The 20,060-nt window shown below is 32.5% G+C and overlaps 1 protein-coding gene and 1 long non-coding RNA gene across 3 annotated transcripts in view; one reads left to right on the top strand and one right to left on the bottom strand.

Annotated features, from left to right (window-relative positions):
• LRP12 (LDL receptor related protein 12) overlaps nucleotides 1-20,060 on the bottom strand; it is a 72,050-nt gene that overhangs the window by 18,516 nt on the left and 33,474 nt on the right. Inside the window, exon 2 of one of the 2 annotated variants that reach the window (XM_012784255.2) lies at nucleotides 17,326-17,382. The exons of the other annotated variant lie outside the window; for it this stretch is intronic. Coding sequence (XP_012639709.2) covers nucleotides 17,326-17,382 — 57 coding nt within the window. The remainder of the gene's footprint in view (nucleotides 1-17,325; nucleotides 17,383-20,060) is intronic. 2 annotated transcript variants of the gene reach the window in all.
• Nucleotides 1,035-18,381, top strand: LOC105882139 (uncharacterized). Its single transcript, XR_001159092.3, has 4 exons — nucleotides 1,035-1,071; nucleotides 1,202-1,250; nucleotides 7,482-7,602; nucleotides 18,196-18,381. It is a non-coding gene; the product is annotated as an uncharacterized LOC105882139 (long non-coding RNA).

The following is a 20,060-nucleotide window of genomic DNA, read 5'->3' as shown; positions in this document are numbered from 1 at the left end:
GATACACCAAGAACTTAGCATACACCTCATTGCCCAGGCATAGTCAAAGCTTTCAAATTATTTTTTGCTGTTGTCATTCCCGTCAGTTTCATTAGGAGTAAATTTCCCTTAAAAAAAATTTTAATTCTGATGAACAATGTTTTTTTAAAAAACTAAAATTATCCAAATGTAATTTTATTTTAAGAGCTTATTAATAATAAAGTGGCAAAGTTTTGCTTCTACTTCATTCTGAGTTATCATTACAGTAATTTAATGAAAAAATACCGTAAGTCATTTATAAGATGATCTTTTTCATTATCTCTTAACTAAAGTATTCTGGAGTAATATGCTAAAGGAATACTTAAGTTCAGGAAGAAATAAATAAACATACAAATAAACAGGCAAAAATACTCATTACCCCTTCCCCAGAATATAGAACATTGTTCATTTTCATTAAAAGATTCATCTACATTAAATAATACAATTTTGAGTTAAGTTATATTTAACTCAGAATTATAACACTGTATTAGCATATAAGTATTCAAAAACAGCTGATTTAATAGCAGTGAGACACAGCCAAAAACTAGGTGGGAGTAATTTATAACAAGGCAGAAAATTGCTAACTTTTAAATAAATGGATAGATTAATTATAGACAAAAACTAGAAAGAATTTTATTATGTTTTTGTTTTATCAGGTGTTAAGAAAAAAAATCCAAATACATGAGAAACCCATAGGTGGTGCTCTTATACCAAAAACTAAAGTTAAAGTAAGATGCTAGTATGATACTTAAAAAAATACATTTTGTTAATATTTTATTTTTACACAACGGCCAAAGGATATGACATATGCCCCTATAAATAAGAACAGTTACTTTAAAATTCAGTACTTTCCTAATTCAATACATACTTTTATAATATTATTTTAAAATATTAATGATCCTCCCTAATCAAAAACAAAACCATAGGATAAGGTTTCTCCCTGAATTGGTTATAAATATATATATTGATTTAGTCTTGAACATTTGCAAATGACTGAATTTAGAATTTTGTTTCAGATTTAGCCAGTGGCTTTTTATCAACACATTTCTGCAGGTACAGTACATTTGGTATGTAGATAAATATACCCTAACATAACCATAACTTACTGCCCTCTATATCTAAGAAAGAATAAATTGCAAGTGCCAAAAGCAACTATTAAAACAATTTTTCCCTCCCTTTCCAGTTAAGAGTTTGCCCATATATACTGGAAGATTTGGAATCAGAAGACCAAGGTACTGTCTGTTCTATCTGCCTCTTACTGGCTTTGCCATAGTGTAAACTACTAAACCTTTTTGGGTATTAGTTTCCTATTTTTTTTTATTTTTTTATTTTTTTTTTCTTTCTTTTTAACAAAGTATTTCAGATACCATAGTTTCCTATTGTGTTAAAAGAAGGCACTGCTATTTTAATATCTCTAAGGTCTACTTCAGCCCTCAATCACACATCTCTTCTCATCATCATGATGTATTTCTAATATATTTCTGACAGCTCATCAGGATGCACGGATAAATTTTTTATTTTCTTTTTTTTTTTTTTGAGACAGAGTCTCACTTTGTTGCCCAGGCTAGAGTGAGTGCCGTGGCGTCAGCCTAGCTCACAGCAACCTCAAACTCCTGGGCTCAAGCGATTCTGCTGCCTCAGCCTCCCGAGTAGCTGGGACTACAGGCATGCACCACCATGCCCGGCTAATTTTTTCTATATATATTAGTTGGCCAATTAATTTCTTTCTGTTTATAGTAGAGACGGGGTCTCGCTCTTGCTCAGGCTGGTTTCGAACTCCTGATCTTGAGCAATCCGCCCACCTCGGCCTCCCAGAGAGCAAGGATTACAGGCGTGAGCCACCGCGCCCGGCCAAATTTTTTATTTTCTTACCTTGCATTATCTCTTTGACCTACTGAAATCAGACTTCCAATTCTTACCTCACCCCCCCCCCCCACTTGGAAACCCTGCTAGCAGGCAAAGGCCATCACTGACATCACTGCCAAATCCAATGAACCCTCAGTTTCCAAAGTACTTGATCTTTCTGGAGAACTTGACACCGATTTTCTTTTATTCTTGATAATGTACTACCTTGACTTTGCAGACATCACCTCTTGTGGTTCTCCTCCTAACTCTGACTGTTCTGTGTTGGTTCTCTGTTACTAGTTCCTGAAATTCCTTAGCCAGCCCCGGATTTACTGGTCATTTGCAGCTCATCCCTAAACCCTTTGCTCTTTGCACTCTCAATGGAAGATCTCAGCTACTCCTACAATTTCAACTATGATCTATGGGTCATGAGTTTAAAATCCCTAACCCAGAGGTTTGTATATTCAAATGCCTGCCACACATTCTAACCTCAAATTCAACATGATCAGAACTGTGTATTTCCTAAATCCTTCTCTTTATCCTATATTCTGATTCTACATTGTCTTAGGCATCATTTGGCTGATGGAGTAAGCACTTCAGTAAAAAGGAAATTTAGTTTAAGAATACCACAGGCAATTGCAAGGATTTTCAAGGACAGGAAACAAAGTAAAGCCAGGCCTCACAGCAATTAAAACTGGAAATTTCAAAGTCAGAAATTGAGCCTGTCTTCACCACCTCTTAGGGAACCAAAGCCTGTTTTAACTCCTACACATCTGCCCCAATCTTCCAATTGGCCTCCTCTGAGTCCTCTATTTTCTCAATGCTTTATAAACAACTTCCCAGTCCTAACTCCTGCAACTACTATCAAATGAAAATGTAATTTCATTTCTTCTTTGTTATTCATTTTACATTATACCTTTTAAAAAGATCTGAGGTGGCTTATTATAGCAATCAAGTTGATAAAATTTAAGCCTCCATTTCTTCCCTTGTAAATGGGGATTAAAATCACCTAGCTACACAGTGTGTTGCAAGATTAAATACAATTATTTTGGTAAAGGATAAAGTACATTGCTTGGTTATAGTAAAATGTTAATAAATAACACCACATGATATGCCAAATCAGAATGGTCGGTAGTAATGCCTGGGATGCTGTACTGAGATGGCTACTAAAGCTGCGTTCAGGCCAAGTGGGAAAGAGGGCCGTGTTTGTTTATGAAGTGCTAGGAACCATTATGCTCTGGAAAGAATGAGAAATTATGTCACAGTTAACTGGTTATCTGACATGAGTAAAAGCCAAAGTAAAGATGGGGCTGGCATAGATATTTACAAAACCTTACTTTAGGAATGAATCTCTTTTGTTTTAAACCAAAATGTTTATATGGTTTTGCTGGCTTGAATCTCATCTTTCTAGATTTTGACTATACTCCCAATTTATGATACATCAAACCTGACCTTCTTTTACCTACATTTATTCAAATCATGCCTTTTCTATTGCTTATATATAATCATTTTAGCTATGGTCTGGTTAATTCTTAAATAAGAATTGGTTTGTATGTAATTGGCAAATAAAGGAATCTTGTCAGTATAACACAAAATTGTTTAAGATTTTATTCCCAGCATGCTGATGATCTGAAATAACCAGAGGTAGAAGTTTTCACAGTTTAAGAAAAAATATTAAAACCCTATAAAGAAGCACCTTCCTTTACTATAAAAAAAATGGTTACTTTTCTGGCTTAAAGAACTACTTGGCTTTCTTTCATAATAAGCTACCTTGAGAAGCTGCAAATGGAGATGTGAAAACATCACACCACTATGAAAACAAAACAAAATATACCTTAACTGATGAAGGATATGTCTGAAGTATATTTTTAGTTTTCATTAAATTGGTCTCCATTAGAGGCAAATGTCCTTAAGGGGGAAGAAGGAACCTAAGGATATAACTGCAGAATACAGACTAATTCTAACTGCAAATGTTCACAGATATGTGACTTCGCTGTATTCAGACTGATACCTTATTTGTTAGAGTTATACCTACAAAGTTACATAGTTGTAAGTGATCTGTGACAACATTTCAACAATTTTTTTTTTAAATACCTGGGGCCTTGCTTTTTCACCCAGGCCACAGTACAGTGGCACAATCATAGCTAACTGCAGCCTTGAACTCCTTGAACTCAAATGATCCTCTCACCTTAGCTTCCTCAGTAGCTGGGATTACAGGAGTAAGTCACTGAGCCTGGCTACTTTTCTTATAACTTGTTATTTCAGTGTGTGATTTTACAAAATGTGAGGTTTTTCAGGAACACATATATGGTGCTATGGCAGAAATGACTATATGTTAGTCTCTGTTCATTTTGCTTCCTTAATACATCTCTTAATTGCCAGTATTAATATTTTGTTCTTGGAACACAAACATTTACAAAAGTCACCTATCTAATTCACTTTGGTCAGTATCTTTAGATATAAACAAATGTCCAAGTATTTTGGATGATGATAATACTCACCTCAACTTAAAATTTCCCATAATTCAAGACATAGAAATCCCCAAATTAAAGGGGTTCTAAATGTTCATTCAAAAGATAGCAATTTTTAAACTTGGGTAGTATCTTTTTTGTAAAAATACACAGTGGTTAGGTTATCTAACTAGCCCCCAAAAGTCTGTTTAATTTATAGTAGACCTAGTATACAGGAGATATGAAATGAAAAATAAAAGACAATGGCATTATTGCAATGCTAGTGGTTAAGGTACAGTAAAGGGCTAACTAAATACATATTGTTTGTTATTTATCATGTATGCTGTCAATTAAGAAAGTGAGAATTAATTAAAGAATGGATAGGCAGAGATTCTCTAATGGAATTCTTAATAACATTTTGATATTAGTTTCCTGGTTTAAAATACAAAGATCTCATTGTATAGTTTAAAAAACAATCAAAATTAATTTATTGAGAAACATTCAAGACTTCATGTTAATCCTGATACTACGCCAATAATTTCACAAAAAAGCATAGAACTGTGGTTTTAAAACTAGATTAATGCATCATACTTATTATCTTTAAAGCAATCATTTAAAAAGTTGAAGTGTTCAAACCACCTCTATCACATGGGACAGGAGAGGATCGCTTCAAAATAATGTCAAATAAACTGCCCTGCAATCTGAGATTTCATGGTTTCTAAAGCCTGGAAAAAAGAAGTAGGCAAAGAAATTTATAATTAGAGCTGAATGTAAAAGAAAAAGAAAAGTACAATTTCTTGTTCCACAGATAGACTGAATTTCTTTTCAAAACTGACAAGGGTTGACATTTAATGAAGTTGATACTAAAAGTGACATAAAATCTTTGTGTCTTTAATTTTAATAAATCACAAAACTGAAATACAAGTAAAAATCTGCTATGTTCACTGATCACCTAAACTTCATAAGACACATATGAAGGGCACAAAAGTAGAGAGAATTCATGCTCTCAAAGAAATTATAGTTTTGTAACAATGATGTATGCTTATTAACTGAATCCCCGAAACATAATAACAGTTAATATGACAATATATTACTAAATGATATATTATGTATCTAAAGTAATTCTAAGCAAAGTATAACATGTAAAGTTAAATATGTTATATTATTAAACAGAAACAAAGGCCCAGAAAAAAACTGCATTATACAAGTATAGAACAGGGAGGGTTATACTGCCATAAACAAAAGATTTCTTTCCGAGAACAGAAGTAGATAGAGCCAGCATTAAAAGCACCTTCCAAACTAGTCAGAAGAATTTAATGACTCAATTGCAAAGACACTAGTCAAGCCAAGGTTGACTTACTACAAAAGGAAATAATGTGATCCAAATATTTTGTAAAGATTATTGTGCGAAGAGAAATGGGTGAGGTAGAGATGAACTAAAAAGCAAACACAGAAGCTCCTCTTTTTGTAAAATTTTATTTTATGAAAGTTTCACTATGCAGCAAAATCATACTCATCCTGTTCATGAGCAAAGGATACATTTATAGGTAACAGTGGTCATCACATTTGGCCATCTCATTTTTCAGAGTACTATATAGAGTGTCTTATAAATATTATTAATTTCAATATGGTTGATGAGCACAAAAGCAATTCCAAGCATTGAAAACTAGTAAGAAGGGTTTGATTCCAATGAAAATAAACATATTCAAAAACAAAACACCAGCTCCAAAATAAAAAATTAATTAGCAAATGGTGTCTGTTGAATGACCACATGGGCTAAGAGTAAGAATGATTCTGAAGGTGAACAAGTGAATCATGCAATACATGGAAAATATTGTGCCCAAGCAAACAATGAGAGGCACCAAACATGGAAGAATTATGATATGCAGTTATATGATTAACATGAAAATCAAACACTTACTGGCTCACTGCTAATTTAGGAAAACAGTAGCAATTTGAAAACTTAAAGACTAAGTACAGAGCACAGTGCTAAGGATGAGATTTCTGCTGCCAGTCACAAGTTTATGGTTCATAAGTCCAAGGCCTGTGAATATCATCACAGTGAGCTGTGCAGTCAAATCTGCAGATCCCTGGTTGATGATAATATTATAAAATTAGCTAACATTTATTGAGCTCTTTCTTACTGTCAGGTACTTTTCTTTCTTTTGTCTTTTCTCATTTAATACTTACTATTATTATCTCTATTTAACAGATAAAGGAAAAAATGTAGGCACAGAGAAATTAAGTAATTTTCCTAAGGTCACAAAAAACTAGGAAGTGTTAACAGGTGGAAATGAACACAGGCAACAGGCTTCAGAAGCCGCACTCCTAACCACTTAAGGAAAACTTCTGTCCACTAAGGAGCTCCCTATGACACCCAGAATAATTACTAGGGTGATAGAAAGGAGCTGCTTCAATAACCTTTCAATGAAGACAAAGTGGTCTATTTTGAAAAGAAACAAATTATTGGTCCTATATTACCATGGAGAGAAACGGTACAGAATCTATAATAACACAGAGAAGAAAAGTATACTTAAGTTTTAAAGCTTCTAAAGACTGATTCCCATATGCTATAATTATCTATAGACTAAACAGGCAGGACTAAACTGCTTCTTAGACTCTTTGGAATTAAAAGATTTTATAAATAGTATTCTAGAACCTACTTTTAATGGTAAAGAGAATGTACATATAGTTGATCATAGGTAAGACACTTAGGGCAAGGAGAATAGTAGCAATAAAGGCATAAAGTGGACGCTGAGGGAGACATTTCAAAGGAAAGAGGAATGGACAGAGAAGGGGAAAAGCTGAGATGACCAGGTGATGAATGAAAGATGGTAGTACTCTTAAGACTGTTAATATTAGATGGACAATCAGTTTGGAAGGGATGCATGTTGAGTACAGAGTCCATGGGCGACTGGGAACACAGGGCAAGTGATCAACTACATTTCACAATCTGCAAGATGAATGAAGTTAAAGTACTAGAGCAGCCCTTTGTCAGACTGTCATGTATGACATAACTAAGCCCCGCCACCTGAACAGCAAACTTCAGAAACCCTTGGGCAGGAAGAAATAGCTTCAGTTCTCAGGTCCAAAAGTCCTCATCTTCTAACTTGACTGGGTTTGTTGCTCACACCTAATGTCTTTATTCTTTGACCCTTTGTTGTCCAGACTCCTTGAATGGCTTTTCTGACCACTTGCTATCTGAGCTGAGCTGTCATAATGGAAATGTTAGAAGACAACATCCTGAGGATGGACAAAGTTGTAAGGAGACAGAGACTGGACATGAGTAGTAAGTATTTCCTTAAAATTACTCCAAATTTCATTCTTTTTTTAAAAAAAGAAGAAAACTGAAATTCTCCCTGTATGGAAATAATTATTAGCACTATAATATAGGTTAAGTATCCTATATCCAAAATGCTTTGGACCAGAATTACTTCAGATTTTGGAATTTTTTTTTTTTGGAATATTTGCATATTCATACTAGTTGAGCATGCCTAATTCAAAATCTAAAATGCTAAAATGAACATTTCCTTTGAGCATCATATCAGTGCTCAAAAAGTTTCAGATTCTAGAACATTTCAAATTTCAGAATTTTGGATTAAGGATGCTCAACCTGTGGCAATATTTACTAGTCTAAGATGGGAAAGTTTTTAATTATAATTTAAAAGTCAAGAATCAGTACAAGCAGAAAAAAAAAATAACATTAATCAATCACTCCCACTTAAGACTGTCTTGTTACTCTTAGATCTATTACCAGAAATCACATGATCCTATGGCAAGTAGGAACTCCCACATCCAGCTGTTCATAATTTGCATAAATATTCTTCTGCATTAGTACAGATACTTAAAGAATGAATGTAGCATTTATTCTAAGTAACATTCTTTAAGGACCAAAATATTTTACTTGGCTATTAGCTCTAATCAAGGAAGGTAACTCTTTGGTTTCTTGAAGGTCATATTCACAACAAACAAAAAATAATCAAGGGTTCTAGTAAATAAAGGCAGTAAAATAAAACACAAAGTCAGAATATGGATAGAGAGAGGGAGAAACAGAAAAACAGGGTCACAGCATAGTATGCATGAAGATAAGGACAGCAAAGAAACTGAATGTACCTACCCCAAAATGGAACTATCTAAACAGTTTTCCCTTGAAATTTCTAAGTAGCAAGAATAATTTTGAATTTTGCTTACAAAGTGCAAGACAACATGAATAGGGAAGATTCACCCTTTTATACCTTTTTTTAAGGGCTTAAGAGGGCATAAAAACTACTGATATGGTACCTACATTTTCTAATTTTAAGCACTACAGAAGACTATAATGCTAAAGCAAGCTACTACTTCTATTTCCTGAGTGGGGAAAATTATTAATTTTTGAAGCTTACCATAACTCCTGCTAGAAGCATAAAAGAGGTAAGGCAGAATCAGCTCGAGAGAATAAATTAGCCTTGAAGCTCATGATTTTTTTCTAAGCCATCTCTATCAGCTTTGACATAGTTTTTAGCATACTCACGAATCTTCTAGCAGTGTTCCAGTCATTGTGTCCTTTGTCAATAAACATAACTCAGAGTGTATTTAAGTGAGGAGTAAAGAACTATTATCTGCTTTGTTCTGGATACTGTATTTCTATTACTGCAGTTTAAAATCAAATCACCCCCTTACTTTTATTGGGCTATTAGTCAACTGACATCCAAGTACAGTTTACTCACCTGCTAAGTGACTGGGGTTTGCACAAGATTTGCACAGTACATCCAATTCAAATTCAATCCTTGGCAAAATTACAGATAACATGCTATCACACTTTGAAGAATTCTTCTCAAAGTTACATAGTAGAAAAGAAAATATTAAATGTTTGAATGCAACTTGCTTTCTTATGCCTTCACTGGGTCTGGCCCACTCAATGGAGTGGGTGCATCCAGATGAACTTCACTTCTACCATCTAAGCATCACAAACTCTGTAACAATGCAATGTGTTCTCTTTATAGTTCTGGTACTCACATGTACTGCTCTAATGATGAATTTATTTATGGTTTATTACATTAGAGGTTGAGTGTCCCTTATCCAAAATCCTTGGGACAACAAGTATTTCAAATTTTTTTGGATTTTGGAATACTTGTAGATAAATACTTACAGGTTGAGCAACTCAAATCCAAAAATCTAAAATCTAAAATGCTCCAATGAGCATTTCCTTTGAGTGTCATGTCAGTGCTAAAAAAGTTTCTGATTTTGAAGCATTTCAGTTTTCAGATTTCAGATTTGGGATGTTCAACCTGTAAAAAAAAATAATAATCTTATTATGAAAACATAATTGTTAAATATTTGATAGTATATAAAATAGGTTATAATTATATAATATAAAGCTGTTTTACATAAAACATTATCAGTAAGATTAAATCATATAGTATATAACATGAAAATAATAATACCACCATTACTTTCCTTTCTAAAACTTAAAGGGAGGGCTCCAAAAGCTTAAATGTCTCAGAAATAAACTCACTCAAGGCAGACAATGACTTTAATTACTAGTATCCCATAGTAATGTATTTTTTTTAAATGGACTCTGTCTTGTATTCCCTGTTCTCTTCATATCAAAGATAGTTTCCTGGGTTCACACCAAGTTCTATTTTGACATTCAGAAATCCTAAAAACCCTAATGGATTCATTATCATTGCTATATTTTATAGCAAGCTTTCTTTTCTTCATTCGAAACACAGGTAAAACACACTATTATAACACTGGTCAAAAGAACCAGTGAAATTCTTTTTAGTAATTTTAGCAAGAAAGGTCCAGGTCCTTGATTGAATAATTATAAAATAATATTAAAATCACACAGAAAAGGTGTAAGGGACTACTTGACCTGCTGCTTATTCACGTAACTCTTCTATATTAAAAATATTATAAACTTCTATCATATCTACAGTTTAAGTTTTATTTCCTTTCAGATTTTTTTGTTTGGAAGATCTTAAAAATTCTAGAATAATAAACATTTTACAGACTAAATGTTCTTCCAGGGAAACTTCGAAATGCCATGTTACAGTATTTAAGCCTAAAGCTGTTGTTAAAAACACAAACCATTTTACTATAGTGCTCTACATTATAAAATGTTGCTAACCAATCTGTAAGGAAATTAACTGTAATTTAGAAAATATGTCCCAATTAAAAAGGCCAAAGCTAAATTATTAATTGTAAAAGGCATATAGGATCAGCAGTATCCTAGGCCTTTGAATACCAGAACAGAAACCATAAAATGCAAATACACAAACACAAGAAACAGTGATAATTCTGATAGAATAAAATTCTAATGGCATAAAGAACAATATATAAAAACTATGTGAAGTCTGTTTTATATACTCTGCCAATTCAGTTAATATAAGGATTAAGAAAAGAATTCCTAAGTAAATATTCTCTTTCTCAGCTCAGCTTCTACTGACAAAAGATTCCAACCCAAATGTAGATTCAAGATCAAACAAACCTCAGAGAGAGCATTTAACTATTGTTAAAAGGTAGGAATATTTAGAAGCTGTATCACTGATAATTGGGAATAACATGTTGATCTTATATGTAAAAAAAAATCTCTTCTATCTGAGAAAGCAGCAAGCCCCAGAAACTCCTCCCATTAGCAACCAGAAAATCATCTTTACATTTTAGGCTAGTTTTTCCCTAACTATAAAGGAAAGCCAATCTCATTCCCATATTCTTTGCAATGTTACAATTCTACAGGCCATGAATCAAAAAGAAGAAAACAGTTTTGTTTTTTTTAAAAAACAATCTGGGGGAACTAAAAGGTTGGGACTTTAATAGAAACATAAGAAAAAAAGCGAAACAAGAAAAACATGATCATACTGAACATAAATGCTCTCATATACTATAGATGGCTGTGTAAACTGGCACATCCATTTTTTGAAAGCAATGTGTCAAAAGGTTTCTAGAGTCATTAAATCATTTATAACCTTTGAAATAGTAATTCTACTTCTAGAAATTTATACTTAAGGAAATATTTTTAGAAATAAAAAAGGCTAGATATATACTTGACCCTTGAACAACATGGGTTTGAACTGTGCAGGCCAATTTATTCATGGATTCTTTTAAATAAATATACTGGAAATTTTTTTGGAGATCTGCAACAATTTGAAAAACTTGCAGACAGATCGCATAGTCTAGAAATATTGAAAAAACTAAGAAAGGGTTAGGTATGTCATGAATGCATAAAACATATGTAGACAGTAGTCTATTTTATCATTTACTACCATAAAATACATACAAATCTGTTATAAAAAGGTAAAATTTATCAAAGCTTAAGCACACAAAACTTACAGAATGCACATGCCACTATTTGCAGTCAAGAGGAACATAAAGATGCAGTATTAAATCATAACTGCATAAAATTAACTATGGTGCATACTGTACTACTGTAATAATTTCATAGCCACATCCTGTTACTATTGTGGTGAGCTCAAGTGTTACAAGTATCTGCTTAAAACACCGTGTGACACTAATCATCTCCATGAGAGCAGTTCATCTCTTCAGCAAATTGCATATCACAGTAAAAAGTGATCTCATGTGGTTTTCCTATATTTTTCATTGTATTTAGTACAACACTGTAAACCCTGAATAACACCACAGGACCCATATGAAATGCCGCTAGAGATGTCAGAAGTGTGCCCAAAAAGCAAAGAAAAGGCATGATATTACAAGAAAAAGTTGAATTGCTTTATGTACTATATATTGAAGTCTACAGCTGCAGGTGTTTGCCATTTCAGACAGACAATTCATCTTATAAATAGACAATGTAAATTTATGGTATCAATAAATACAGTACAGTACTATAAATGTATTTTTTCTTTCTTATGATTTTCTTAGTAACATTTTCTTTTCTTTAGCCTTACTTTATTGTGTGAATACAGTATATAATACATATAATATACAAAATATGTGTTAATAGACTGTCTTTGTTATTGGTAAGGCTTCCAGTCAACAGTAGACTATTATGTAGTTAAGTTTTCAAGGAGCGAAAAGTTATACATGGATTTTTGAATGTGTAGGGGATTGGTATCCCTAACCCCGTTGTTCAAGGGTCAACTGTATATTAACATGTGTCTTGAACATGATCCAGACTAGAGAAAACCCACTGAAAATGACCCATTGGTTTGTTTAAGAACATTATAGTGTAGCATCCTGATGGGAATTTTTGCAGGAATTAAAATAATGGATATAAAGACTAATGAAGAAAATAGAATGTAGTGTATAAAATGTTAACTAGAAAGGAGATAAAATTAGTTATAACTCAAATACATATGCAATTATTTTTAAGGTATGCATGGAAAAAGCACAAATGAAATAAATTAATGCACTATTAATTATACTAAGATTAGAGTGACTTTCTTTAATGAGTGATAATCTTTTTGCTTTTTTTCCAATTTTTCTAAATGTTTAGTATAACTTGTATAATAAATAAATAGAATTTATGAAAACAAAAAGCTTAATTTGGAAGTTATCAAGAGTAGGGAGAATATAAACTATTTCTAGAATTATCCTGGTTCAAATCAATATCATATAGAGTTAAATTCAGTTTAAAGTATCTACATTTAAAAAAAATCAGAATATTTATTTAATATGTGCAAAAGTCACAAATCAAATTGACCTAAAATGTTTTATTCCATATAGCAGATCAGCAGTAATTTAGCTATTTAAAAAATTCAGACATTAAAAAAACCCACGAGACATGTAATTTAGACTTTTTAAAAAAACAACATTAAAATATCCTTCCTACTCTCTCATATATACAATTAAATTACTTGGCAGTTTCTATTCTATAATTTCATAATGATTTTTATGTACTATTAGATTTACAAAAATGCCATCTGCCTTTTTTCCTTTTTCTAATTTATAGGTGAAAGGAGATTTAAAATTCTAAACCATGAAAAGTTCTCAATTAAAGAAAAAAGCATAAAACAGAAGATCTTATCCAATAATTCTTTACCATTATATAACCACTAGATACACTTACTTTTTTCTTTCTTCAGTTCCTTGGAATAAATATGTACTTATTTTTTGATAAGCTGTAGCATAAGAACTAGTAAAAAGGTAATACTTATATATTTAGGCAAGAATTTGAAAAGGAAGATCGAAATGAATAGAATATTAAAAACACAAATTATTCCAAGTACAAGAACCAAAAATATGTTACCAATCAGAAATTAACAGTTCCCCCCCAAATTCATGAGTAAACAAAACTAAGCACTTGGTACTAGTTCTAATTAGTAACATAAAAAAAGTTAATTTAAGTCATTTTCTGCTTGAGAGATATTCTAACTAGGCTTTTTATAAATTCATATGCTAACTTAACATGCTCATTACTTACCATAGGACTTTGTACATTAATAGCACATTATAGGTGCATTTTACACATTTACTTCTGACATTAAATGGTCAGTTCCTTGAGATAAGAATATTTTACTCATTGCTTAATTCTACCCTTCTTAGCACAGGTCCATATTAGGTAGTTCATACATGCTAAATGAATTGAATTAATTTAAAGACAGGGTGACCACATATCCTGATTTGTCCACGATAGCCTTGGTTTTGTCAGTGCTGTCAGCATAATTAAAAATAGTGTACTCTTTTACTTTCAAAGTGTCCTGATTTGGATAATAAATTACTTGATAAAACTAACTGTAGACAAGTTAAAATTCTTTCTAAAATTGTCAGTATATTTTCCAAAGTGCAAACAATGACTGGAGTAGGGCACTGAGCACTGGTAAATGGAGTATCAGAGGAGAAAGGAGCAGTGAAGAGCAGAAGAAACCGGTATCATAACAGCATACTAAAGTGCCTCACCATTTCTGTTGCTTGCTGGTCTTAAGAGAGAGCAAAGTGTACATTTAGAAATTCTTCCAAAGGCTAGTTCTTCATTTAGACCAGCACTGAGAGGGCCTAGTTTCTACTGGGGATGCAAGGATTTCAGAAAGCTTATACTATATTAAACATTACATTTATAGTTCCACACTGGCCATAAAAAAATGCAATGAATCTGTGTACCCAAAAGCACCTTGAGACAGCATCCATTTATTTTTTTTAATAATATAATTAGATTTCATATATAATGCTTCTCATTCTACGGAAGAAAGATTTTATAAGATCAGACTTCAGGAAAAATAATAAGCCATTAGTAAGGTTTCACTGATCTCTGAAATGGGAGTATTTTACTGATGTACAGATATATTTAATTAAAACACACACTTTGTTATGGGCTAAATTGTGTCACCACCACACTGTATAAATTAAATCCTAACTCCAATATTTCAGAATGTAACTGTATTTGGAGAGAAAGGGTCTTTAAAGAGGTAATTAAGTTAAAATGGGATCAGATGGGTGGGCCCTAATTGAATATGACTGATGTCCTTATAAGAGGACAACCATATACACAGAGGGAAGACTATGTGAAGACACAGTTAGAAGATAGTCACCTACAAGCCAAAGAGAGAGAACTTAGAAGAAACCAACTCCACTGATATCTTCATCTCAGAATTCTAGCCTCTAAAATCATAAGAAAATAAATTTATGTTGTTTAAGTTATCCAGTATGTTACACTCTGTTATGGTAGCCCTAGCAAACTAAAATACATTTGTAAATATATATCTGAAATTCAGAAGTAGGGAAAAATGATTTTACAATGTAAAACATCTTTTACATTTTAAACAGAACAATTTTTAAACCGCTGATTTTTTTTTCAAGGAATTTATTTAAGGGCAATATCAATACTCAACGAGAGCCTAGTAGTCTAATTTCAAGCAAACATAAAAGTAGCATCTAATCTTGATGAGTTGACACAAAATTCAAAATTTAAGTAAATACTAGACATATCCAAATTTCCATAACTACTCATACTCTATTAATCTGTATAACTCAGCAAATCAATATTTTGCAAATGACCAATGTATATTATAAAATAATACATGGTAAGAAAATCTATTCAAAGGCAAGAAAGACCAATTAGATTTTAATGTAACAGAGTACAAAAAGTTCACTGAAATGTTTTCAGATTCCACATTGCCACTAACCTTAAATAAACTACCACTTGTTGAGTTCTGGTATAGTATCAAAGAAGAATATTCACAGTTATCTAAAAAAGACTGTTAAAATGCTCCTCTTTTTTCCAATTACACATCTACATCAGTGTGAGGCTAGACTGTCTTCACATATGTTAAATAAAACAACATGTTACAAAAGACTAAATGCAGAAATAGATATGAGAATCCAACTATCTTCTTTTCAGCCCCCAAATTAGAGACTTTACAAAATTATTTTTCATGAAACTATTACATATTGATGTAAACATGCAATATGTTCATCACTCGTATTTTAAATTCAATTATGTTTTAAAACAGTTTCTCAGTTTTAATTTCTAAAACAGTAAATATTGGTAGCTACAGCCCACATAAAAATTCTTTGAAGTCCTTATATGAACTGAATTGTGCCTCCCCTTAAAACCCTTATGTTGAAGCCCTAACTCCCTAGAGATAGAGCCTTTAAGGAGGTAACAGGTCAAATGAGGTCACGGGGGCGGGGGGCACTAATCCAACAGGACTGATGTTCTTGTAAGAGGAAGAGACACAAGAGACCTCTCTTTTTCTGAGCACCATAGAAGAAAGGTCATGTGAAGGCACAGCAAGACAGTAGCTATCTACAAGCCAAGAAGAGAGGTCTCACCAGGAACTAACCCTGCTAATACCTTGATCTTGGACTTCTGGCCTCTAGAACTGTGAGAAAATTAATATCTGTTCTTTAAACTATCCAGTAGTATTTTGTTATAGCAGCCCAAGCAGACCAATACAGTCCTTAACAGTTTTTTAAAAGCTTAAAAGGGTCCTGAGACAAAAAATTTTGAAAACCACTGAATTAGAGAGTAACCAATTGGCTGTGAAAATTAAAATATGTCTGTAAACAATCTTACTACATAGTTACAACTTGGAAAAGTAATCATAATTCTCATTAGCTACTGAAAATATAAGAAAAAAGGAGGTCATCTTTAAAATAATCTTATTTTTACTTGATGTATATAATTATATACCATTTGAAAACATATTTTTAAAAAGTAAAACAAATTGTTAAAGAATTATGCAGGCTACGGAGGCACATGCTTTTCATTTTCACGAAACCAGGCTCATTAATGTGTTTGACTAGTGCATATACTACCCTTAGATTAGTGGTCCTCAACCTTTTTGGCACCAGGGTCTGCTTTCATGGAATGAAATTTTTTCACGGATGGGGGTTGGGGAGGGAGGCGGAGCTCCAGCAGTGATGTGAACAATGGGGAGCAACTGCAGCCGGGTTCCTAGCAGGCCATGGACTGGTACTGGTCCACTGCCCAGGTGTTGGGAACAGCAGCCTTAGAGTAATTGTTAAGTCTATTAACTTTCTGAATACAAAGTTATACACAAAAGAGCAAATCTTCAGTTTTGCTTCATGTAAGAAAAAATAACCAAATTACAAGATGGCATAAAGAAGTCAATCGATGGATTGAGAAATACACTATACAATACACAAGCATGTTGTTGGGTTGCTTTTAATAGCAAATAAGCTGTGCACCCAAGTATGATAGTTTTACATAGAGTAGTACTCTACTCTAAAAATCAAGCAAAATGCTTAATTTCTAAGGCTCTAATCCTAGGGATAGCATTCAAATTACATTTTAATAAGTTTCATTTCATATAACTTTGTATGGAAAGAAAATACTAATTCAACTTGAGCTAACTTTTCTCTTGGTTCAATGTTTATATGAAAAAATAATTATGCAGTCCTGTTTGGAAGAGTATAATCAATCCATGGGCATGCAAGTATCAATTTTATCTTATGAGAATTTCTCCATGTTCCAGTTACTTCATTCCTTATTACATGCTGCAAAAAGCAGTAATAATTTTTATAGCCAAATATCACTTCATAAGATACCAGGTGGCTTTCAATATTTACCATATAAGTCATGCATGAAATTTAAACATTACAAAAAATGACTTACCAGTTGACACTCCTGAAATATGCACATTTTCAGAATGTTCTGCAAGAGCACCATTTCCTAAAATTAAACATAATGAATAAACTAATTTCCAAGATAAAATTTATAAAAATTTTTCAGATCCTCCTTTTAAAAGAGAAACAACATAGAGCTATTTTTAATATTCAGAAACTGAAGTTTCTTAAATAATCTTCAAAACAATACTAAAACAAAACAGTACTAAAAAATACTAAAATACTAATAGTAATAGGGAAAACAAAACATTTGGAAATCACAATGATGTAGCGTAAAATATAAAGGTCAAATATATAGAACTGATTAACACCAGAAAGAATTTTCCATCAATTAATAATCAAAAGGGGACTTGCTACTACTACTAGAAAAAAGAGAACACAGCTTTTTAAAAACAGCATTTCTCTAAAAGCATGTCCAGTGAGCCACATGCAAGCATCATTATTGTTAGGGCCACATATGTTGGTACTTTAAATTTAAAAAAAAATGTCTTGCATTGTTTTCTAAATCTTTCAACTTTTTCTCACCAACAACTCTAACAGTCTTAAGAGCAAGGGCAGAATTATATCCTACTTTGGTAGCTGCTGATATAAATAATTTTATTCCACAGAACTGGGCACATAGAAGGATTCAAATAACTTACTATCATCTAATAAAATAAAAGTATGGTTTTACAAGACTTCCATTTAAAGTACTGAGGATATTTATTCCCTCAAATTAATATAAACTGTGTCCCTTCAGGTATTCATGTTTTTTAAAAATTTGCATTTTATTTTATAAATTATTTCCATCTACTTCTGTTCTTTCTTGTATAAGCTGCTCACTGTTACTTCTAAAGTTTTGTCTCTCACTACCCATTAGTTGGATTTGCCATCACAACAGCTCAGGAACCCGGCAGACAGAGAGTGGAGTGAATTCTCCTTGGAGTGGAGTCGGAGAGGAAACTAGTTGGGAAAAGCTTGAAAGATTAAAGCAGAATTCTCTTTTGTGGTTGTGAGTGGAGAAAATAGCAAATATTATAATTAAGAACTTTTCATTTACAACTATCACAGTTCTATGGTTGTTTGATTATTGTACAGCACCGCCTACTGCAGTAAGCTATAGAACAGAATCTGTGTTTATTTGGCTCACCACTGTATGCACAGCTCCTGGAACAAAGGAGGTACACAAATAGCTGATAGGTGAATAAATGAGGGATGCAATGATGATTAAAATGAAATCATGCCAGTTAAACACTTGATATAGTGCTTGGCACACAGCACTGAACTGCTCTTCATTTTTGTAACTGTGTAAAATATATTATTACTAAAGAATAAAAGTGATAAAACAATATTTTTATTTCAACTAAAGACAGCTATATCTTTCAAAACAAAAAAAAAAATGCTGCTTCCCTCAATTAAGAATGATACAACAGAAATGATGAAATAAGTGTTAAGCTGTACTAAGTATACAAATAAATCTGATTATAGTTATTTTAAGTACTATGCATTAATACCACATAAGGCATAATTTCTTTTTCCCAGCAATGTTAAATGGTACACACAGAGAAACCCTAACCATTTCTTTACCACGTAACTACTTGCAAAAATAGGTAGCAGAAACAAGACATAGAATTAATACAATAAAACAACTAGTAAGGTTTGCAAAGGTCAGTATAAAGTGTCTAAATCCTTGCTACTCACAAGTAGAACAGTAGTACTGGCCACCTTGGGAGTTTATTAGAAATACAGACTCAAGCCCCTCCCAGATTATTGAACCTGAATTTTTATTTTAACAACATCCTCCTGTATTCTATGTATATTAAAATTGAAGAAGCACTAGTAAGGTTTCGGCTTAAATTTTCTACTTCTACATTACATAACTACACATTATAGCTGCGTAATGTGTGATGCTAAGGTTTCCAATATCCCTAAGGTAGCATATTAAGTTATGTTCAGGAGAATTTTAATACTAGATTTTTTTCTTTTAAGAGAGAGGAATCTTGCTGTGTTGCCAGGCTGAACTCGAACTCTTGGGCTCAAGCAATCCCACCAACCATTTCAGCCTCCTGAGTAGCTGGGACCATAGGCACATGCTATGGCACCTGGCTTAGATATATTTTATACATTAAATCTTTTTTCTAATTTGGTAAACAGAGTTAAGATAGGTAGAAGGAAAAACAGCAGTATAATGTAGTACTGAATATTGTAGATTCTTGACTATATTGTCAGGATTTTAATTCTAGCTTATTACTTACTTGATGTGCAATTTTAGGACAAATTACCTAATCTCTCTGTGCCTAAAATGGAGACAATACCTTCCTTATAGGGCTTAGTGGAATGCTTATTATGGTAAAAAAAGAATTAATTTAAACTTGTATCAACATGCAAATGAATAAACTGATATATCTTATAATAAAATATTCAATCAACTGAATGAAATAATTCTATATGTACTAACTTGGATAGATACACATTAAATTAGACATGTTTTAGAACAGTACTGAGTATGATCTAATTTTAACTTTAAAATTATGTATTTACAGTTTATAATATGCACATGTTAAGCATGTCATATATATGCACATGCATTTATCCAAATGTTGATGAGTTAAAGATATACACAAACAGTGGAGGAAAACCTCTGGAATTGGAAACAGAGAGGAAACTTGTTTTGTATACTTTAGCACTGACCACATTTGTCACAAATAGGCACAGATTTCTTTAAAAATTTCATTCATATTAGAA

This window comes from Microcebus murinus, chromosome 7, assembly GCF_040939455.1.
Source record: "Microcebus murinus isolate Inina chromosome 7, M.murinus_Inina_mat1.0, whole genome shotgun sequence".
NCBI classification, from domain to species: Eukaryota; Metazoa; Chordata; class Mammalia; order Primates; family Cheirogaleidae; genus Microcebus; species Microcebus murinus.
The sequence above is the reverse complement of the archived record's forward strand: the minus strand, read 5'-3'. Positions and strand labels throughout refer to the sequence as shown.